This window comes from Myripristis murdjan, chromosome 5 (assembly GCF_902150065.1).
Source record: "Myripristis murdjan chromosome 5, fMyrMur1.1, whole genome shotgun sequence".
In the NCBI taxonomy this organism is placed as follows: domain Eukaryota; kingdom Metazoa; phylum Chordata; class Actinopteri; order Holocentriformes; family Holocentridae; genus Myripristis; species Myripristis murdjan.
This window is the reverse complement of record NC_043984.1, coordinates 11,902,559-11,923,542: the sequence shown is the minus strand read 5'-3', so window position 1 is coordinate 11,923,542 and position 20,984 is coordinate 11,902,559. Positions and strand designations below refer to the sequence as shown.

The following is a 20,984-nucleotide window of genomic DNA, read 5'->3' as shown; positions in this document are numbered from 1 at the left end:
CACCCATCCAGCAATTCATCTACCCATCTACTTATCTCCCCATCATTCATTCATTTGTCTACCATCTATCCATCCGTCCATACACCCTTGCTTCCATCAATCTCTGGTGGCTCCATCAAGTCTGCACCTCAGTTGTTTAAAGTGTGTCATAAGACAAACAGGCTGTTCGCCGGGCTTCCAACAGGCATCACAATCGATAGGCGGAGCGAGATGTGACTCCTGTAACTCAGCAGTGCGGGGATACTGCAAAATAACACAACGGGGGAAACAATCGAGTGCATTGATAGAAAACAATGTACAGTCGCTGTTAGGAGGCGCAAGTGATACCACTGATTACCCGCAGAGTCTCTAGTCTCTGGAACTAATTACAAACTCAAAGAGAGGCCTATAAGCTGTAATTGAAATGGATTAGTGTTCAAGGATTATTCCCCTATCCCGTGTACAGTAAGCCAGCGTTTGTCTAAAACTGGGTTTGGACCCAAAACCAGTGCTAATTAAATTGAATCCACAAAATAGTCCCCAAATAATTAGTGGATGCAACAGATGAGGGCTTTTTTACTGGACGTTTCTTTAATTCTGTGTAACTCTCTCTTAATAACATGTTGGCTGGTGAATGAACAGGCCTACCTTCGAGGTTAGCAGAGCCAGCCCGCTCTCGTGGCAGTTTGTGATATAGTGATGAAATTTAATCTATAGATTCATGTACATGGATACAATTGTCCATTTTTTTTTCATGACAGCATGACTTTCAAAGTAATATAATTCAGCTGAAAGTGTGTTTTGTGCTTGTACCGTGTGCCGTGAGGTAGTAAAAAGGGCAAAAACATCCGTGTGAGGAGGAGAGTGGCGTGTTGGATGGATCAGTCAATACAGTGGGAAATTAAAGTTCGATTCCTGAGTCAGTTGTTCGCTTCCTGTTACGTAATCTTAACATAAACCATGACTATTTCATAACCATAACCATGACAATTGACTTTTTCCAACCTTAACCAGTTTGTTTTGTTGGCTAAAGCTGCTGAAATTCAGCCACTTCCGTAAACAGAAATTTGTGTTCATCAGCATGCATAAAAAAAAAAAATGACAATTTGTTTACTATCAAAAGAAATCTATAGATTAAATTGCATGACCATGGCACAAAGTGCCGAGAGACTGAGTGTAGTTGTGATTCAGAGTTTGCCAGGTCAAACTCTGAATCACAAGTCTGCTCTTGGGGCAAAGTGAATGAATAACACCTGAGTCTCCTTTACCAGTGCAGTCAAAGGGCTGTGGTTGTGTTGGGCAGCTCCCATGTGTGAATGTGTGAAGCGCATTGAATGTGTGGCAGGACGCTGCTGAAAAAAGCAAGCGCGCTCCGTCTATTTGCACTAAAACAATTATCAGTCTTCTAAAGGTGGCTTTGGTCTTTAGATTCCTGTTTTCATTCTAAATGGGGGTCCCTAGAGACACAGGAAACGAAAATTGATATTGAAAATACCTGCTTTGAATCAGCTAAGTAAGCTGTAGCACTGTGCATTATGAAATTATCCTCACAGCAATAAACACAGGAATATTTGACTTGCATACGTGATGTTTGCTATTTTAGACAATTAGTCAATTATTGGCAGTAGGTCACTGATTTGTCCTTCTTCCTCAGTGGAACTGCTGCAACTGCCTGGCATGTCAAACCTCACTGGTAATATTCATATTAAGGAGAGGAATGCAGGGGGAAGAGCTTAGCTGTGGATGTCATTCACAGAGACTCCTCCAGGCCAACCATTAGCAAGCAAGAGGCAATCACCATTTCATCAGCGTTCTCTGCACGGCCTTTCTGCCTCTCTCTTTTATTCATTTCTCCTCTCTTTTTGTTTTGCTCTTCCTGCTTGATTTCTCATTTTTATTCTCGTTCCGTCACTCTCCTCTGTCTCTGTGGTCTTTTCCCCCTCCCCTGGTTTACTCTGGTACTGGATACATCCATTGCTCCACCTCCGTCTGCACTGATGAATGTTGATTCGAGTGAGGAATGTCATCCTGCCTGAGTGTGTGTGTGTGTGTGTGAGTGTGTGTTGATGTTTGTGTGCATGTATGCAGTGCCACCTCAGGGCGACCTAGTGCAGCCTGATGGCAATGGAGAGGAGTAGAGGCACCCAGCAGGGCAGCTGATATGGGATAATGGAGGATGTATCACTCAGTCTTACTCTCTTTCCCCGCTCTCTCTCTCATTATAGGTCTCAATCTCTGTCTCTTTCTCTCTCTCTCTCTCTCACACGCACACACACATGCATACACACCTCACTCCCTTCTCACATGTGAGCAGACCTCTTCTTGTATCTCTCTGTCTGAGAAGCTTCACTCACTACCTTATCGGCCTAAACCAGCTCTGACAGTGCTGGCCCCGCTCTCACACACCTTGTCCCGAGGGCACACCACATTATGAAACAATTACTCCCTTAATTGACAGTTAATTAATCTAAAGTCAATTTGACCTTGCCAGCCTAACCTTGAGATTGAGAGCTGCGGTAGCCGTGACACAGAGCCGGAGGAAGGGGCTGATGGTGGGATGGAGGGAGCAGTAGGAGGAGGGGAGGGGGGGGAAGTGGTAGACTAATATCTACTTATCTCTACACTTGTGGAGAAATCACCTGTGGTATCCTCTTGTCTGAGGAAAAATGGACTGCGGTTGCATGAGATACGTTTCTCTGCCTTCTCAGTGGGTTTGTGGCTTGGCGTGTGTGTGTGTGTGTGTGTGTGTGTGTGTGTGTGTGTGTGTGTGAGTGCGTCTGCTACATTAGCCCTTATCACACAACGTGGTGATTGCCAGCTCATTTTGCTGAGCTGGTCATTTAGGTGTTAATTACACCTCTCACCTGAAAATGCTGCAAACTTTGTGTTCTCTCAGCTAAACATTTTGGCTGCATGCTTGTGTGTGTGTGTGTGTGTGCGTGTGAAGTTCCAAAAGTGTGTACAGCTCTCTCAGCACAGTTACCAGGACATTTCTTCCCTGTCTAGGCGAGGGTGGAAGCTTGGAAGCGTTAGAAGGATGGAGTTAAAATTATGATATAAATGGGTGATGAAGTTATGAAGTTACAGCTATAAAGATTATGGTCGGAGAAAAAGAGAATGAATGTAGATAAATAAAACGTCTTTGCAAGTGGAGTTGCACCAACTTGTGGGTGGGTGTTTGTGTGTGCTCAGCATACCAATAGCATTAGCACAGTAATGCATTTGCAAGGCAACAGCGATAAAATGTGCTCAATGTCAGACACACTAATGTCGGATGATTTCATAATCACAGTGACGACAGAGATTGTTTTGACTGTTTCCAGCGCGACACTTTGCATTGTCACAGCTGTCAAATTAAAAGTTCAACTTCTTGCCTCCCAACAAACAACTCACTCAACACTTGTCAAAATAATATTGGAGCCGACCTCGACACAAAGACCTCTATTTACATTTAGCCCCTTTTCTTCCTGAGTGCCTCTGCGTTTTTCTGCAACAAAATCTATGGCGCAGTGGATAAATTTGTCTCCAGTTTGTGTTGCTTTGACAAGACAGAGCTCCGGCGTCATGGCCGACTGAATTTGTGTGATTAAAGAGACGACAAGCAAAACCATCTGCTTGTCACATCCATCTGTCATCGCCCAGCATTCGCCATCAGCCGCACATCACTCAAAAACAACAGCAAGTCATGGAGAGAGGGCCCATACGCTGCGGCGCCTCGGAGGGAGGTGAAGAGGGAGAGAGTGGGGACGCGAGAGAGAGAGGCGGGGGGGGAGCCGGGGAGAGCGGGAAGTGTAAGAATGAGAGACAGAGGGTGTGAGTGAAAGTAAATGAGAGACAGAGAGGGTGAAATGAAAGAGCACCGGGGTGAGAGATGGGGAGAGGCAAAGGCGGCAAGAGAGGGATGAGACACACGCAGAAGAAAGAAGAAAGATCACTCCCTGTTTTGTGTTGAGGAGCCAACCTGTTGATATCATCCTGATGTGCCCAGAGATTATCAAGCAGCTACGTTCCCTGTGTTTGGGGGCGATGCCAGCCACCGCCTCATCGTCCCACCTAGGGTTTCTTTCCCTCTGCCTCCCCTAGTCGGGAGTCCCTACACTGCTATTTTTGTGAAAAAAAAAAAAAAATGCTGAAGGTGAGTGGACTGCCCACTCTCTTTAATGTGTGCGGGTCAAAATCTCACAGGAGCAGGTATGAAATTACTTGCTTTCCTGAGTAAGCTCTGTCAAGACAATACAAAATGAAGTCTGGCAAAAACTCCAAAGGTGCTTCATTTTTGTGTGGAGGACGTCTTGTTTTTTCAGCATATCTCTACTCGCTCTGTCCCTCTCCCTTTCCCCGTGATTTTTCTGTTTCGGTTGCTCTCCTTTCTCTCCCTCTCTCTCTCCTCTTTCACCTCAACAATGTCCTCTCACCCACAGATAAAAACACAGTCAGCAAAGGGGCCTTTGGGATATTGTGGGAAAACCAGACCTCATCTTTCATCTTCCCATCCTGAGCCCTCTCCTCCCTTTGCCTTCCCCCTCCTCCTCCTCCTCCTCCTCCTCCTCCAGACTCTCAGTCTCTCTTCCTCCTCCCCTCAGCCGGTCTCTATCTGTCTCTCTCTCCCTCCCACCACCTATCTCCAGGATTATCGATTTAGCGTAGGCTGTGATTGAGTCTCCCTGAGTGTAATGTGGGCCCTAAGGTGTCTTCTGAATGAAGAGCATCATGAGTTATGGACTAACTATAGTCACTCCTCCACAACACCTGAGTCGCACACACAGACAGACACAACATCCACACACACACACACGCACGCACATGCACAAACAACTGCATACCACCATGCAAACCGGTGTGTGAGCGTGCAATGAAACACAAGAACTGCAACGGACACACTCACACTCGGTGGCACACACACACACACACAGATGCTACAGGGACGATCTGATCATCACTGTAGGCATTGTAACTGAAGCTCAATGAAACCACAGACCACAGAGTGAATCAGAGCTTGCAGTTGCATTGCAATAGCAGAAAAATGGGAAAACAAATGCACCACGGTGCAAAACTACTGCACACTAACTACTACTTTTAAATTTAGTGTGGGTGTCTTTATTTTGATACACACTATGGCCTGTCTAATGTCATGGTTTAACATATTTAAAGGATGAAATAATTGATGAAAGGTACTACAGTGGAAACCCTGTTCATTTTCACCGGTGATAATAAATAAAGGAAACAATTCAACAAACAACTGCTTTGGTGGTTTTTAGCTTGAGGGCCTCTCGCGCTGATGCAAAGGCCATGATTTGCATTCTGGGAGATTTCATCCTCTGATGACCTTTGACACTTTTTTTTCCCACTTTCATTCCATTGTGGTTAAGCGAGGAAAGGTTTATAAAGTATAAATTGCTGGACTTCCTTTAAGTATGAATGTGTATGAATTAAACAACGCGCATTATAAAAACAAAAGGAGTTCTTTGACACCTATGTGAAAACAGCAGATGAGGCAGCAAGGAAAAAGCTGCACAAATCAGTAAGCATATTCTATTTTATATTATTTTATTTTTCTCCCTCATCTTATTGCTATTATTATTCTACTTAGGCACTTCTGGTGTTGGCATTTACTCTGCTACTTTGTTTGACTTGCTGTAATTATCTGGGCAATCTCTGGCACAAGAATTTCCTTTGGGATTAATAAAGTCCTATCTTATTTTATCTTATCCAAGTGAAGGCTTGGGGTGTAACTTTTCAATAAAGTAGAGAACATGAATCCTCCAAAGGAGTAAGGCTAATATATTATGATGAATGGGATTCAAGCTAACATGGACTTCCTCTCAGTGTTGAGACCCTGCTGCCCTGTAGCTGACGGTGTAACAGACAGCTTTCTCAAGCAAATTCAGCAGCACAAGGCATCATTTCAGTGTAAGCCAAAACAGGACTGAGACGGCTTCCAAGTGTCTTGTTGAAAGTGTACTGCTACAATATGAATGTCTGCTTTGGTAACTGAAACTGTAAAGCAGGGCCAAAATGATTAGTGTGGTCAAATATGGCTGGTGAAATGGTGGAGAGGAACCAACGCTTGTATAAGTCCCACACTTTGAGAGAGGCAGATAAAATGGTACAAAATAAATCTCAACCCCCTGTCCAAACAGTCTGAACAGCTCCCATCAGGTAGGTGCTTCCGGATGCCAAGAGCCACAAAATATCTCCACAGAAAGTCCTTTAATGCAGTTTGATTCATTAAGCAGTGAAATGTAGCGCCTGACTGACATGATTGGTCTCTGATTTTATTTTATTTGATATGTGAGTTCCTTATGTATGTATTTAGTGCATTTAATAATATTTATTGCACTTGTGGATAAGAAACTTTTTATATCCTTTTCTATTCTAGCCGCCTGTTGTCTCGATGTGGCTTTGCAGCTGATGTTCTAAAATGTGTGACTGCTTTAATCCATGTTTTAGTCTGCCCCCCCCCCTTCCCCCCCCCCCCCCCCCCCCCTTCCCCAAGCCGTCCCACCTCCCCCAAAAGCAAGATGCTCATTGTAATTCGTGAATCCTATTACGAGTGGCCCCAGAGTCGGCCTCTGCTTAGCAAATAAATAATGGTAATGATGATGATCCCTCATCTTGTCACCGGGCCTCTCCCCCGGGGGCCTCACAGTGCAGGTGGAGGGAGCTTCTCCCGGCCTAATTGGTTCTAACCCTGCAGTCTTCTCTCCAGCCTCCTCTGCCTCTCTCTCTTTCTCTTTCTCTCTCTCTCTCTCTCTCTCTCTCTCTCAGGCTCAATCTCTCTCTCTCTCCGTAGGCCTCAGGACTCACACTGTAAACTTGTCTTTCTCTTCGCGTGTGTCATCAGCATCTTTAATTTCTTCTTGCACAAAACACGCATGTGCACCGGCATTGGGTCTTGTCCCTGTTGTCTGTCTCTTATCTTTTTGCAGGTCTGTGCACAAACACCTTGAGTTGTGCCGTGATACCAGAGAGGCAACTGTTCCCATCTGTCTATCCTGCCATCAATCCATCTTTCTGTCTGTGTGTCTCGTCCATGACTCCTCACCCTGCCCCGTGCCAAGCCTCCAGTCTCCAGCCGTCTTCCAGAGCCAATTACATTTCCACTTAAAGAAGACATTTTTTTTTTTAACTCATGAGTTTTGCAAAATCGTTTTGAATGTATGAGTAATGGAGATTAATAATCATACAAATCAGATTAGATAATTGAATTTTGGTGCCTCAATGAAAAATGGAAGGAAATAAAAGGGGTGCTATTCTGCAACAGTTATTAAAAGAATCATGTCAGGGCTTTAATCTAACGCTTCAGAGGTTCTGTCAGGAAAATATGGGATTTGATGCACACACATGGTATCACTCACACACGTGCGCAGATACACACACATTTGTACGACACATCACAAAAAAAAGTAGCCTAAAAAAACTGTCTAAAAATAAAGCCAGTCCCCAAGCCTTGTGAGAAGCCTAAATGTTGTTTTGTTGCTTTGAGGGCTGGGAGAAGAAGCAGCATTAGCATTGGCCCGTGGAAGATACTTTCTGAAACATTGCTCTAAAAATCAATACCTTCTCTGCCAGACAAAGAGGAACTCTAATATAGTTTTATGTTATTATTTTTCCTCACACATTGCTACATTTCTCAGAGGCTGGTGGAGGGAAGATGGATTTTCTCTTCGACTGGATGCTAAATGCAATTCTGAATGTGGTGGGTCAATGAGATGATGCAGAGCCTGCGCTCTTAAAAGGGATTTGTCATTTTCTGTACATCTATGGGGGGAGTTTGACACCTCATGTCATTCGCATCATGTGTTGGCACAGCATCTCGCATGGATGTATCGAGGCATGTGGCAGGAAACGAGCGGTGTGTTTGGTCTCAGACTATACTCTGGGGAGTGTTTTTTTTTTTTTAATACACCTGAGAATAACTGCACAGAGCAGGGAGTGGTACGAAAACAGCTATTTTCAATTTTCAGCAACTGAGCAATCCACCTATGTTACATTTAGATAACTGCACCAGATTAAGCTAATGTTGCTGGAGGAGCACAACCCATTGAATGCAAATATATTTGTATGAAATATGGGGTTTGCCACTAGAAAGTTTAAGACTCACTGCAGCAGGTGTGCACAATTATTACAGACAATATGGTCATTATCATCAGCGAAGACATTTCTTTCCGCCTGTCAGACTGGTATTCATAGGTTTAAGTCTGGATGGAGTCAGTGCTTTTTGCTTTATCTAAATCAGGCACTGGCCTCGCTACTCAAAACGCAGAATACACACTTGTTCTGGCTGTGATGTGTGTGAAGATTACTTTGATGAGGATGATACTTTGGCTTATATCAGGTGCAACGGGGACCTCTACTGGTCAAAGTCATCATCACAGCCATCGGCATCACAGTGTCTCAAAACACCACACAGAATGCAAATGACCACTTTATGCTGCTTTGAGCAGCTAAATATCAAACAATTGGATGATCTTCAAAGATTTTAGAGGATGTTTGGAAACGCTGGGTGCATGCTGCTCTGGGGATTGGATTTAGTTCAAAGTAGCTGAAAACGTCAACGCATTTTCTGTCCAAATTAACAAAGGTATCACCTTTGTTTGATGTGCGACTGCCAATTCACTCCAGTTTTGCTCAGTGGAAACTTGTGACAGTATTAAGCAACAACTGAAGTGTCCTGCACAAACAGAGAAGATTGTTGAAAATCCTTTTCTGAAAGCTTCTATATTGAAAGTTTGTCTTGGACTCCAAGTTTGTCTCTCGGCAAAAATGCAATTCCCTTGAATTGCACATATTTTGTGGCACAGCATCGTTCTGACCCTCCTCTTTGCCCTTGTCCTCTCACCACTGCACTCACATCCATATAGGAACACACAGAGAAAATCCCCCACCCACACATTTCACCAGCCCTCCACCACCCTGCCTGTCTAGAGTGGCAGGGTCAGGGTGTCGGGGATGACAACATGGCAGCTGTGATATCCTTCTCCACCCGGTGCCTTGGTCCGCAGCGGCGTGCGGCAGAGGCTGTTTCCTGGGAGGAAGTGACCCGTGTCTGAAGGGGTGGTCTGTCGTCCAATCAGGGGACTGCTGAAGCCTAGCGGCGCTACCTGCTCAGGCCACCCTGTTTCTTTACTGTGACAGACAACAGAGGAAAGGAGGCGTGACCATTCAACTCATCATCTGCATCTGGACGTGGCTGTGTGTGTGAGAGAGAAGAACGAAGAGAATCAATATGGAAAAACAAACAATGAAATGGAAAGAGCAAAAGTACAAGAAAGAGAGAAAGAAAGAAAGAAAGAAAGAAAAAAGAAAGAAAGAAAGAAAGAAAGAAAGAAAGAAAGAAAGAAAGAAAGAAAGAATGAAAGAAAGAAAGAAAGAAAGAAAGAGGAAAGAAAGCATCTATTAGTAGGAACAAACAGAAGGAGAATGCTGTCACAAGTAAACAGTAGAGCTTAAGAATTTAATTAAGAAGGGTAGGAGAATGCCTGGGGATGAAAAGACGGAAGAGTCAGAAAAAAAAAAAAAAAAAAAAACATACCAGCCCAAAGTGAACCTGTGCCTGTCTGTCTAGGTGTGGTGTTTTCAGGCCAGCAGTTACCACCGGAATGTCTCTCGGGGACACACAGATGCCATTCCAAGCATTCCCAATCTCTGAGCCGTCCCTTTACATAGCGTCTCCGACTATCCTCACACACTTTCCTTTCCTAATTACACTGCACTTGGAGCAGCAACCGAGAAGCCAAAAATGGCTCTATCCTCCTGTCATGTGTGAAGAAATTAATGTGTTTCTCCCTTCACCGTGAATGACCTCTTGCCTCCACCAGCCAACTGATGACAACAACAAACATCAACAAATCCTGCAGGTTTCAAAAAGTTCATCTTTTTCTTCCTGTTTCCGCGAGTCTCCTGCACACATTCACACGCAGGCATTACATCTTAACTAGATCAGTGTGTGCACTGCAAATACACCACTCATCAAACACAGGCAGACGTGTCCAAATACTGTATCGAGATGCCAACTTACGGAAAGAGGCACATGCGTCCCAGTAGGCATAATCAAGCTAATTATATTTCTAACTTTGGAAAGATGTGAGCGGCTTATGAGTCGCTGGGTGTGGTACAGCACATTTGCAACTCCAAGAGCATCATTGCAAAGGTGATTTGTTCACATTTGACAAGAAGGACAGTGGGAAGGTGTTCCTCCAGTTCCCTGAAGTCCATACCTAAAAATGGACCTAGATGTCAGACTTTGTGCTAACAAGAGGGCATGCCAGCCTCCCTCAAACAGCTCCCAAACTCCAGCTAATGTAGCTTTGCTGCAAACTAAGACAAAAGTTAACTTTATAGGGCAAATGAAAATGTTTTTTCTGTTTATGGCAATGTATCAAATGCTTTCCTTGGCAGTCAATTTCAGGAAAATGATGTTTTGGAAGAGTCATAGGACTTAAATCTTATTTTGCCTTTTGAATGACACAAATGGTGTTTTAAGGACAAGAGCAGCCCAGAAATATCATATTTGATGAAAAGACCACTGAAGGGCTGCTGTGCTTAAACTCAACATGCACAGAGAAGGAAGAAGACACAATTTGCAGCACAACAGAGCAATTTTTCAGCATAGAGTGACGTAAAAATGCACTGAAATGCCTTTATAGAGTTCATAGTGTTGTTCATATTGTAAATCAACATAAAGTAGCTACAAGTGCAGTTATTTATAGAAAACCGAGTGAAGGCTAACTTTAAAACCAAGGCTAAAATGACACAGCAGAGAAGCTTTATCATCTATAGCAGGTCTATATTAGAGATAATAGTGTATAATGTGCTCAGTGCTAGACCATGATCAGTGGAGCTACCCTGTCTACAGTTTTGGCGCTGATATCAAATAAACACTTGCAAGAACACACAAAAAAGACGAGGAAAAAAGTCAACATTGCAGACAAAGAACAGTAATAATGAATAACAACTGTCCTGTGCCCTGACATACTGTTTCACCCTGGATCAGATCAACCTCAAACTGTGTCTGCATCTGTCCACTCTACAAAAACAATGGCACACGCAGACCTTGATACACTTACATTTACAACAAGCCTTTGCTTATAGATATTATTTTAACTTTTCTGTTATTTATCTTACATTCCAAACCTACTTCTGCATAATGAGCGAACCTCCACACTGTATGTAGCACGCATGCAAAGGTGTGTGTGAGGCGGACAGGATATCATGATCTGTAGATTAAAATTCAAGTATGAGATGTTACTGGAGTTCTGAACTTGGAGGCACCAAGAGGGATGATGGGGCGGTGACGGGCAGATCAGAGGCGTGCCAGGTGGGTGGCGAGGCGGCAGCTGGCCAGCGTCGGTGCTCCTCCTCAGATCTCCTGGAGCAGGTTGGCGGGGAAGAAGCCGAGCTTCCGTCCTGTGCTGACCTTCAGGTAGCCGTTCACCTCCTCACCCTTCTTCACCACGATCTGAGGAGACGCAGGACACACTCAGGCCGGGGCGGGGGGAAGTTAGGGGTGAATGTGTGCGTGCAAATGCATGTGTGTCTGGGTTGCAAATATTTGTACATGAGTGTATGTATGGTAAGTTATCCTCTATTGAGCCCCATGGGGATATTTGTCCTCTGCATTCAACCCATCCTTGCTACTATGTTAGTGTGTGAGTGTGAAAATATGCACACCTGTGTTTGCATGTGTGAGTACTTGTCTGTGCATTTCTTGATGTGTGTGTGCATATTTGTGTTTGTAATTTTACTTCCTCCACATCTGTAATTTAAATTGACTCCTTTCAACTATTGTTGTACCGTGGGCTTTTATTGTGTTCAGATGCAATGTCTTATTATTTCCTGTTTTTACCATGTATTTTTTGTTTTTTATCTAATGATTTTGCTGTTTTGTAATTTTATTATTAAGTAGTTTGTACGCATGATTTCCCTTTGGACAAAAAAAAGTATATCTAATCGTTTCTTATCTCTGTGCATGTCTGTTTGCTACAAGTGTATACTGTGTATCTGTTGCGTGTCTGTGTTTGTGTGTGTGTGTGTGGTCAGTGTATCAGGTTTAACTTGGCTTGCAAAGTCCAGAGGTTCTTGCAAGATTACTGAGGTTAGCGGAAAATAATTTGTGAAGATATTTTTGCTGGTCTTCAAACGGAAAGCAGTTTGGTTCATGTCGAGAGGTTGATGTTCATGTTGGGGTTAATTTGAGGCGAGGGCTCTATTTAGGTTTAGGTAGAGGCATGAAGCTGTGAGGGTTACCACTGGGGTTGGAGGTCAGCGAGAGACCATAAATCTGTGGAATGCCCTCAAGTATGATAACTGCCACATTTGTGTGTGCTTGTCAACATGATGCTTGTGTACTGCCTGTATAAGCACACTTGCTTGTGACTGTGTAATGTTTAATTTGGTGAAAATGAATGACTCTACTGGATCAGTGTCTCCTAAAGCCACAAGAAAACAAAAAGCAACTTGGTCAACATGTTGGCACATGCATTCTTCAGAGTTGCCATGCCATGAGGAACTAGCTAAAGCAGTGGTGCCCAACCCAGTCCTCAAGGGCCCCCTGTCCCGCAGGTTTATATTTCAGCTCTGCTCTTTCACACCTGATCAAATTAAGGTTTTCATGCTGATTGGTTGAAACAGATCTACCTGAACAGGTTGTGCATGAAGGTGCATGGGCCTTGAGGACTGTGTTGGGCACCACTGAGCTAAAGCCTAAACAAAAATTTCAACCCAAAAAAAACCCAAATTTTTGAATAATCACACATCCTCAACAGATCGCAGGTGGCTGTGCATATCAATTTTTTGTATCTGTACTTACAGTTGGAGGACCAAAGTTCCCCACAGTGGTAAAAAATTTTTAATTAATTAATTAATTTAAAATTAAAAAATAATGCTCCAAAGTGGGAATTTTCCAGTCTTCGCTTCTTTAGGGGCCTATAGAGGGGTCTGTACAGTCAGAATTATCTTTAAATTAGATCAGGGTTAAGCCTGGAGGGGTCAGGGAATAAATTTAATGATCATTGGTTTTCCAAAGTGTGTGTGTGTTTGTTTTTCTGTGTGTAAGAGAGAGAGTGTGCATTGTATGCAGGCTAACCTGGTCTTTCTTGAGAGTGATTTGGCCCATCTCTCTGTTGCCAACAAAGGAGCGCGTCACTTTGTAGACTCTCTCTCCTGCTCGCACTCGGATGATGTAGTTGGCAGGGAGGAAGCCTGTCCTCTCTCCAATCTTGCCCTGGTGGAGCACGGTGACGTGTCAGCTCAGGTTGCCCTTGACTCATAAACGTCTTAGTTGATTGATAGCCCTTGGTGTTTACTGAGTAGTTGAATATTGAAATCTGCAAAGTTATCCCTTGAAAATACATGCAGTCGTGCTCAGTGACATTTAAACTGGGTAGCAGACTGAGCCATCGCCAAAAAAAAAAAAAAAATCAGTATATATTTCGGAATATTATACTGTTATCCTAGATTTGTCTGCAGTTTTTAGAGGAACCCAGCTGTAACCCGTCCAGGACCAAATGACTGATCTCTTCTCTTGATCTGGGACTCCATCCTGCTAAAAAGATTCACTGTGGACCAGATGGCGCGGTCTAGAGCACAAACCTCCAACAACCCTCCACCTTACAAAGCTGCTGCCTCTGTAATGGCTTGTTTCATCTTACAGACTGAATTTCATGACAAATGAGGATGTAATGCTGTTTAGTGGCCAACATGGAAGTCTTGGATGTCAGACCCTCCCACCAGCATGTGAATGCAGCTTGATAGCCACAGTGAAAAAAGCAATAATCAGTGGCAGGAAAAACAGATCTGGATTTTCACCAAAGCCGAATTTTAATTAACAGATTCATGGGGCAAGGACTATCTGTCCACAAAATTTCAGCCAAAACTGTTCATAACAGACAACTAGGGGTGAAAACATAACCTCCGTCCAATAGTGTTGGCGGAGGTTATGAGTACAGAGGCATATGCTGCCTGAAAAGAAATCAGAAGTAGGACTCACCCTCCACCACTCCTCATTGGAATCATCAATCACTGTGATGCGGTCTCCAGCACTTAGGAGCAAGCAGAAGAAGGTCAAGGAGACAGAGAATATTGAGATGCAGAGAGAAAGAAAGACAGAAAGAAAGAAAGAAAGAAACAAACAAACAAACAGAGACAGCGCTTACTGTAAGTCCAAGTCATCTTTCTCTATGGCCTTGAAGCGGTAGAGAGCCAGGTAGTAGTGAGACTGACTGAACACACCGATCTTCCCTGGCTGAGGCTTCTTACTCTGAAGAAACACACACATACACACACACACACACACACACAGTGAGACTGTGACTGAGACATTTCTTTCATCATCATCATCATCGTCTTCAATAAAGCTATCATCATCACGACCTCTACCTCACACTTTCTTGATTTCCATCATCGTCCTTCACATTCAACACTAGTGTTCCGATCACCATCATGACATCATCATCATCATCATCATCACTGGCATTGACATCATTGTTGTCAAAACTCAGATTGTAATCCAACTAATTTTTAAAATTTGCATTTTCATTATCATCATTTTGTCATCATTATTGTTACCAGCACTGTCAGTGTCATCATCATCATCATCATCATCATCATCATCATCACCATGGCGATCTTCATTTCCATTTTCTGACCTTGTCATCTGCAGGAGCTTTGTCTCCCTTCTTGTCTCCCTCTGTGTTTGCTGGCACACAACACGACACCAAGTGTGACAAAGAGAAAAAAAAAAAAAAGGCATGAATTTGCACTTCTCATATCTCCGCTCAGTAGCTCTCTCCTGTGTCATCTGTCTGCTCAGAAGAGCTGACAAACTGTTAGTCATGAAGCCAGCTCTGCAAACACACCGACACAAAGTCCCTAACATCTGAGCTCACCTCCTTCACTTCCTTCCTCCTCCTGTTTGGGCTGGGACTCATCTTCCTCCATCATCATCATCATCATCTGGACCATTCAAGAATGTGCATTTAATGAACAATTCAAAGCCATTTAATACAACAATAAAGAAAAAGAAAAAAAAAAACACCATGTAGCACCCAAGAGTGTAACAATTTCCTGACTATAATAACATTTGCACTTAACTTGATCAAACATGTATTAAATTCCCACACTTTATTATATTAAAGTGTTATACTGTGAGCAAAAATGTTATTACAATATCAGTCAGGACATTTTATTACATTATCGGTCTAGTTACACATTATTTAGTTTTGTTAGATTTCCGATCAAATTAAGTGCAAATTTTATTCCATTGTCAGGCATTATCACATTATTGGATGCTACACACTGTAAAATAATTTTAAACAAGAATACGGTGTCATAAGACAAAAAGAAGAAAAGGCAATAAGAACAATATAATGAAGTTAAAGACCAGGACATCAGACAAGACATGAATGTAACTCTATAGAGAAATAATCCAGCGGCCTACAGGTGCCTCAGGTTGCTCCAGAGCCGCGATGCTCTGATGGGGAAAAAGGCCACATCAGCTGCAGCATCACACCTGGAACCAGAAAGGACAGCAGGCACCTGCCATTTCGCTCACACTCACATTTTTCTTGTCTTCTGATCCTTTCTTGCGCTCCTTGTTGGCCATGATCACACCGATGCGGAGCGTCTCGAACACAGGATCGGTGCGGTTTGACTGTGCTGCCAGTGAAAGGTCATCGATAAACAACCAGAGGTGAGACTGAGGCAGTGGCAATTTTCAATCAATACATTCGACTGATGCTAACTGCAGAAATACAGTATTCATGACTGAACAGGCAGCTTTACATGAACGTGAACATGGATGGCTGTATTGACTGTCAGATACATCAGTTTTACTTGGAAGTTGAGTTTTTCCTCATGTATGACTTACATCAAATTCAGGTCCAGCCCAAGAAGAAAGCGTATTAAAGTGTGCATCCCATACACTGCCAATAGAGTAGACCATGTTGCTTGTTTTGAAAACTTGTTGGAGACAGAGCCATCCATGCCCAAGAATAATTCCCTGTCTAAGATCATATGAATAAATGACTGTTTTGGTTTTAGAATCAAATTTCTTTTATGTGGCATGAGCAGCAGAAAGATGCGTGGGAGTTGGACTCACAAAACGGCAGCAGCTGTGAGACTGTGGCATTCTGCTGACTGCTGTACAGAGGAGAGCTGTAGGCCCTTCTGAAACCTGGAGGCTGGTGGAGAGAGAGGAGGAGGGGGGCACATTTCAGAGGGAAAAAAATATGCTTTGTAGTGTAGTGTTTAATTAAATCTCAAGCGCAATAGAATATGAGAGGAAGCTCACAATTTTGCCAAAACACCTTTGGAACTCCACATAGGACTGACACTGGTGGTGGATGTTGGTTTTGCAGTTCTTACATCGCAGGGCAAACTTGTTGTTCACTGAGGAGAAAATGAGCAAAATATAGAATGAAATCATCTCATTAGAAACTGAGGGAGACTCAATACAAGATTGTTCTTCAAGCTGCAAATCACCCCCATTACCTTGCACAAAATAAATTGATCACTTTCCCCTCGATGCATTAAGTGCCATTCTGAAAGGGAGACATACTTCCATTGCTTCTGGGAGGGCAAATTGACTTGATTCATGGGCATGTATTTCCTAGGTATTTAGTGGGGTATTTAAAATAAAAATCCAAAAAGACCCTGGTGTTTTCCTCTTGGGACTTCCATGTCCCTGCATCATACTACCAACTTCTTGAGAAGGTCCTTTTAATTGAGACATTTTTTTTAACACCTTCCCCATGAAAGACTACAGGCTGTCTTAAAAGGCAAAGATGAGCTGTTTCTGAATGTTTGGTCACCTTTTCTAGATTATTGACCCTAAACTCACATATACATATAGTGGACAAAACAAGTATTTGATTTAAATTCCTAAGATTAGTTAACATACTTGTTTTTATTTTTTTATTTTAGTCAAATACTTCTCTGTGGTTTTGTTGCATGTGCTGTACAGCTGTCTGGGGTGGGGGATTTTGTGCACTGTTCTCTATGTAGTGCTGCTCCCTGTTTAAACTCAATAAAAAAGTATTTTAAAAAAGGGGGAAAAAATAATGATGGACTGAAGTGCACCTTTCTGTCATGCAGGAAAGAACGAGGGGGGAAAAAAAACAACCTACGGACTATCATGCGAGCGCAGACGTCACAAAACTTGGGTTTCTTGCAGTAGTGGTCCTTGAACTTGTGAGGCTTGTCGTTGATCGGTTTCACTGGTTCTGGAGGAGGGGGCTCCTCTTTCTCCTCCTCCTCTACCTCCTCCTCATACACAAAATAGACCTAGACAGTGATATACAGCGGGGAAGAAAATTAATGTTTATAATCAACGTCCAGTATAAGAATGGCCCGTGTGTTCCCTATCAGTGGACATGTTTTATTGTAGGTCCAACACAAATCACAAAACATGCTTTTAAGATAATCGGAGTACATCTAGACTGTACTGAGGTCATCACTAAATGTAACACAATAAAACATGTCATTTAACAGTGCATGGTTTACTGTACAACAGGGTTCACTTCAGCTTCAAACAGTTGGTCTTAGAGGTTTATAGGGATCCTGTCTATTAAAAGCTTCTTTGTAGCTGGGTGGTAGTGGAAGAACGCCAACAACACTGTAAGATATCACTGATCCTTTTGACAGTCTATCTTTTTCTTTACTTTCATGGTTTTAATATTAGGAATCAAACAACCAACCCACTAAAGTTAATGAAAAAACTGACTGACAGCAGCTCTTCATTTAACCGAAACCATCCCAGTATCCCAGTACTGTACCTCCCACAGCATGCCAGATTTTCTAAGAGAAAGTTTCTATTAATACTGAATCACCCCGGGGTCTGAGTCATATGGAGTCTGGCTGTCTGGTCTGTGCGGAGGGCTTCAGTGAACATGGTATCAACTGAATCCATACCAGCCAGATCCACACACACACTCCATCATAACAAATGACCTGCATGACTTTGCCTTTATGGAAATTTCCTTTTTTTTCTTGTGAACATTTCCATGCCTTTACCAGTCATGGAAAAGTGGCTATACATGCTACACACACACACACATACACACACACACACCACAGGTAGAGTGGATCGAATGGGCTTAGATCTTAAAATAGCGTTCGACAGGGACTGAGAGAATCCCCGAGTGCACATAATAAAGACTTTGACATTGCTTCTCCTAAATATACTGCAGTCCAGTCAAAGTCATAGCGTACATGCACACATACACACACATACACATAGGTTTGACAGGCTGAATTGGTTCCAGGCTCTCCATCAGTGGCAGGATTAGAAGCGTCCCGTGGCAAGCAGGCTGTGGATTTACACTAGAATAGCTGACTAATACCAGAGACAGTTCACACATTACACGACCATCACTCTGCAACTTTGTTTAGCTGCCAGTCTTCCAAAGCAAACCCGCTACGACGCCAAGATACGGCTGTCAGCTTAGACTTAACCCATTCATGCTCACTGACGTGCAGCAATCCCTCACAAATCAAGATACCACAATAACAAATGATGCTTAACTATTTCCAAGTAGGAATACTAATCTAGAGAGAGGGATTTAGTGAGAAATAAGCATTCCTTACATTTTTACAGAGCTACATGACATTGGTACATCAGCTGTCTGGGGTTTTCTGGCCAATAAATCCCCCCTTGATGTATGCGCCACATTGTCACTGGTGGATGCAAGATCCCTTACCGTGTTGTCCTCCTCTTTCACCACATTATCAGGCAGGGGTGGGTTGTCATGAATATCCACGGAGTCCTTGTCATCCAACCTGTCATCCGCGCCAAAGGACAATTGTTTAGGCAAAAAATAAACTATGACTAAGGTTTCTTGTGCTCGGCTGGGCCTACCACTGCTTTCCTTGCTGTTTATACTCATAGGTGACTCTTAGGTGTAAAAACTCAACAAAACATAAATCTAAACTTTTTATTTGTTTGTTTTTTGTTCATATATATATATATATATATATATATATATATATATATATGTGTGTGTGTGTGTGTGTGTGTGTGTGTGTGTGTGTGTGTGTGTGTGTGTGTTAATTAATTTCCACCAGTGCCTATTCTTTATTCTTCTCTTATTACATGGTCTTAAGAGATTCTTCAGCCTCCTAACCCAATGAAATTCCTCCTCCCACGAGGGCAATTTTACCACCTAGGCCCATCAAAAAGTCAGAAAAGCCATTGTTGGTAATTTGAACATCAGTGTTTCACTCATACATTTAGGTGGACATTCCAAGTTAGTAAAATAACTTGGAAAGAGAACTAAAAAAGCATAAATGAATAAAACGAATGAACAAATTAAAAAAAAAAAAAGTCCCATTCTCATCTTCATTTAAGAGACTGAACTCACGAGTCATAATGAGCCATAATGCTGTGATGTCAGAGTTTAGGTCCTCCAGGTAGCGGGGCTTCAGACCAGTAGACGTCACTGTAAACAAAACAAAACAAAACAAATGACACCAGTCTCAGTGCTGTCACTGCATGCCGCACTGGGATTCCCACAAAGTGAGCTCCTGTCACTTTCAATAAATCAAGCAGCTCCATTCGATCTGTCAGATACGTCTACAAGCTGGCAGGAAAACATGATTACTTATCTACTCACGGTGACAAAAACTTATATTACAGCAGGTACATGTTTTGTGAGTCAAAAATATAGTTAATCTCAAACTACAGTGAACAGTGAAGACTGTTATGAAGAAGCAACTTTCAACCTGGCAGAGGTTATGACTGGCAATTAGAACACCCCCTCCTCTACTCTCATGCTGCTCTATATGAAAAGAAAAAAAAAAAATGCATGCTCGGTACACACACAAGAAAACAATAATCTACAGGTACCACCAAACTAGTGCACAGAGTATTAGTAATTCATAAAGAATGATAAAAGTGATGAGCTCCCATGAAAGCCAAACATCAACTAACCGTGCAGCTCTTCGCTGACAGTTGGGGTTCTCACACACACACACACACACACACACACACACACACATTCAGTGTTGTCCTCTGGAGCTTATTACCACAAGAAACTGCACGGGGTTCTTTCCAGCCGCTTCTGCCGCCCCTTTGTTTGGTCCTTTAGGTGGTCAACTTTCCAAATGAGGCTCCAACAGGTGGGAGATTGGGATGAGTAATGCCAGCTGCCCGGCCCAGCCCTGACTCTGTATGTGTGTGTGTGTGTGTGTGTGTAGGGTCGATGTGACTGTTCGGGACAGCTGAGCACTTTAAAAGCCGACAAACCCCCCTGCTGAGTGAGAAAAACTAGAGCACCCTGCTTCAGGTTCCTCAGGCAGTAATGAGCGTTTTAAGTTACTTATCATGTTAACACACTTCACGTTCGACAATTGCCCGTTTCATAGCTTTACAAAATGAACCACCACAGGACACCAGATAAATCTCCTCTCAGATGCAATGGACGTATAGGAAACAGGAAAATTCATTTAAACCAAATTACAGCTTGATGAGTTAGCCTTATCTAAATACCAAAATTGAGCTTAGAATTGGTTAGGGCTGCACATGTATCAGTAAATGCTGTGCGATAGTTCTGTTCTGCGACTAAGTTAGAGTGATGACTGTCAAATCATACAGCCAAGCACATTTTGACTTAACCCCCTCAAAATAATAGGGATGAGTCTTGACTCAGACGGGATGTGGGCTGAAAATTTTAAATTAAAACCTGTACAAGTTTGCTGATTATTGTGTGCCACAAACATGCAGCCGGCTGGATTAAGGCAACACTGGTGTGAAGTTGGATTTGACCATCAACATTTTCCTATCCCCTGTGTGTGTGTGTGTGTGTGTGTGTGTATGTGTGTGTGTGTGTTTCAGATTTAATCAAATAACAAGCCACACAACGCCAAGGATGTTTTGATAGATTTTTTTTCTTGACTTTTATATTTTTAAAAACAAACAAAAAAATAACATTAAATAAAATTTACAGTAGACATATGCAATCATTGTGCATTTTAACTACGTCTTCTGATACGTTCTGCACAGCTGTCAA

At 42.7% G+C, this 20,984-nt stretch overlaps 1 protein-coding gene across 1 annotated transcript; it reads right to left on the bottom strand.

Moving 5' to 3' along the window:
- Window positions 1-11,316: 11,316 nt before the first annotated feature.
- Window positions 11,317-19,354, bottom strand: LOC115359214 (SH3 and cysteine-rich domain-containing protein 3). Its single transcript, XM_030051566.1, has 12 exons — window positions 19,338-19,354; window positions 18,678-18,756; window positions 17,106-17,262; window positions 16,271-16,368; window positions 16,079-16,160; window positions 15,539-15,636; window positions 14,868-14,934; window positions 14,628-14,677; window positions 14,136-14,239; window positions 13,970-14,021; window positions 13,067-13,204; window positions 11,317-11,440 (listed from the first exon to the last, which is right to left on the bottom strand). The coding sequence occupies exons 1-12, from the start codon at window positions 19,352-19,354 to the stop codon at window positions 11,342-11,344; spliced, it is 1,041 nt and encodes a 346-aa protein (XP_029907426.1). The 3' UTR covers window positions 11,317-11,341.
- Window positions 19,355-20,984: the final 1,630 nt, after the last annotated feature.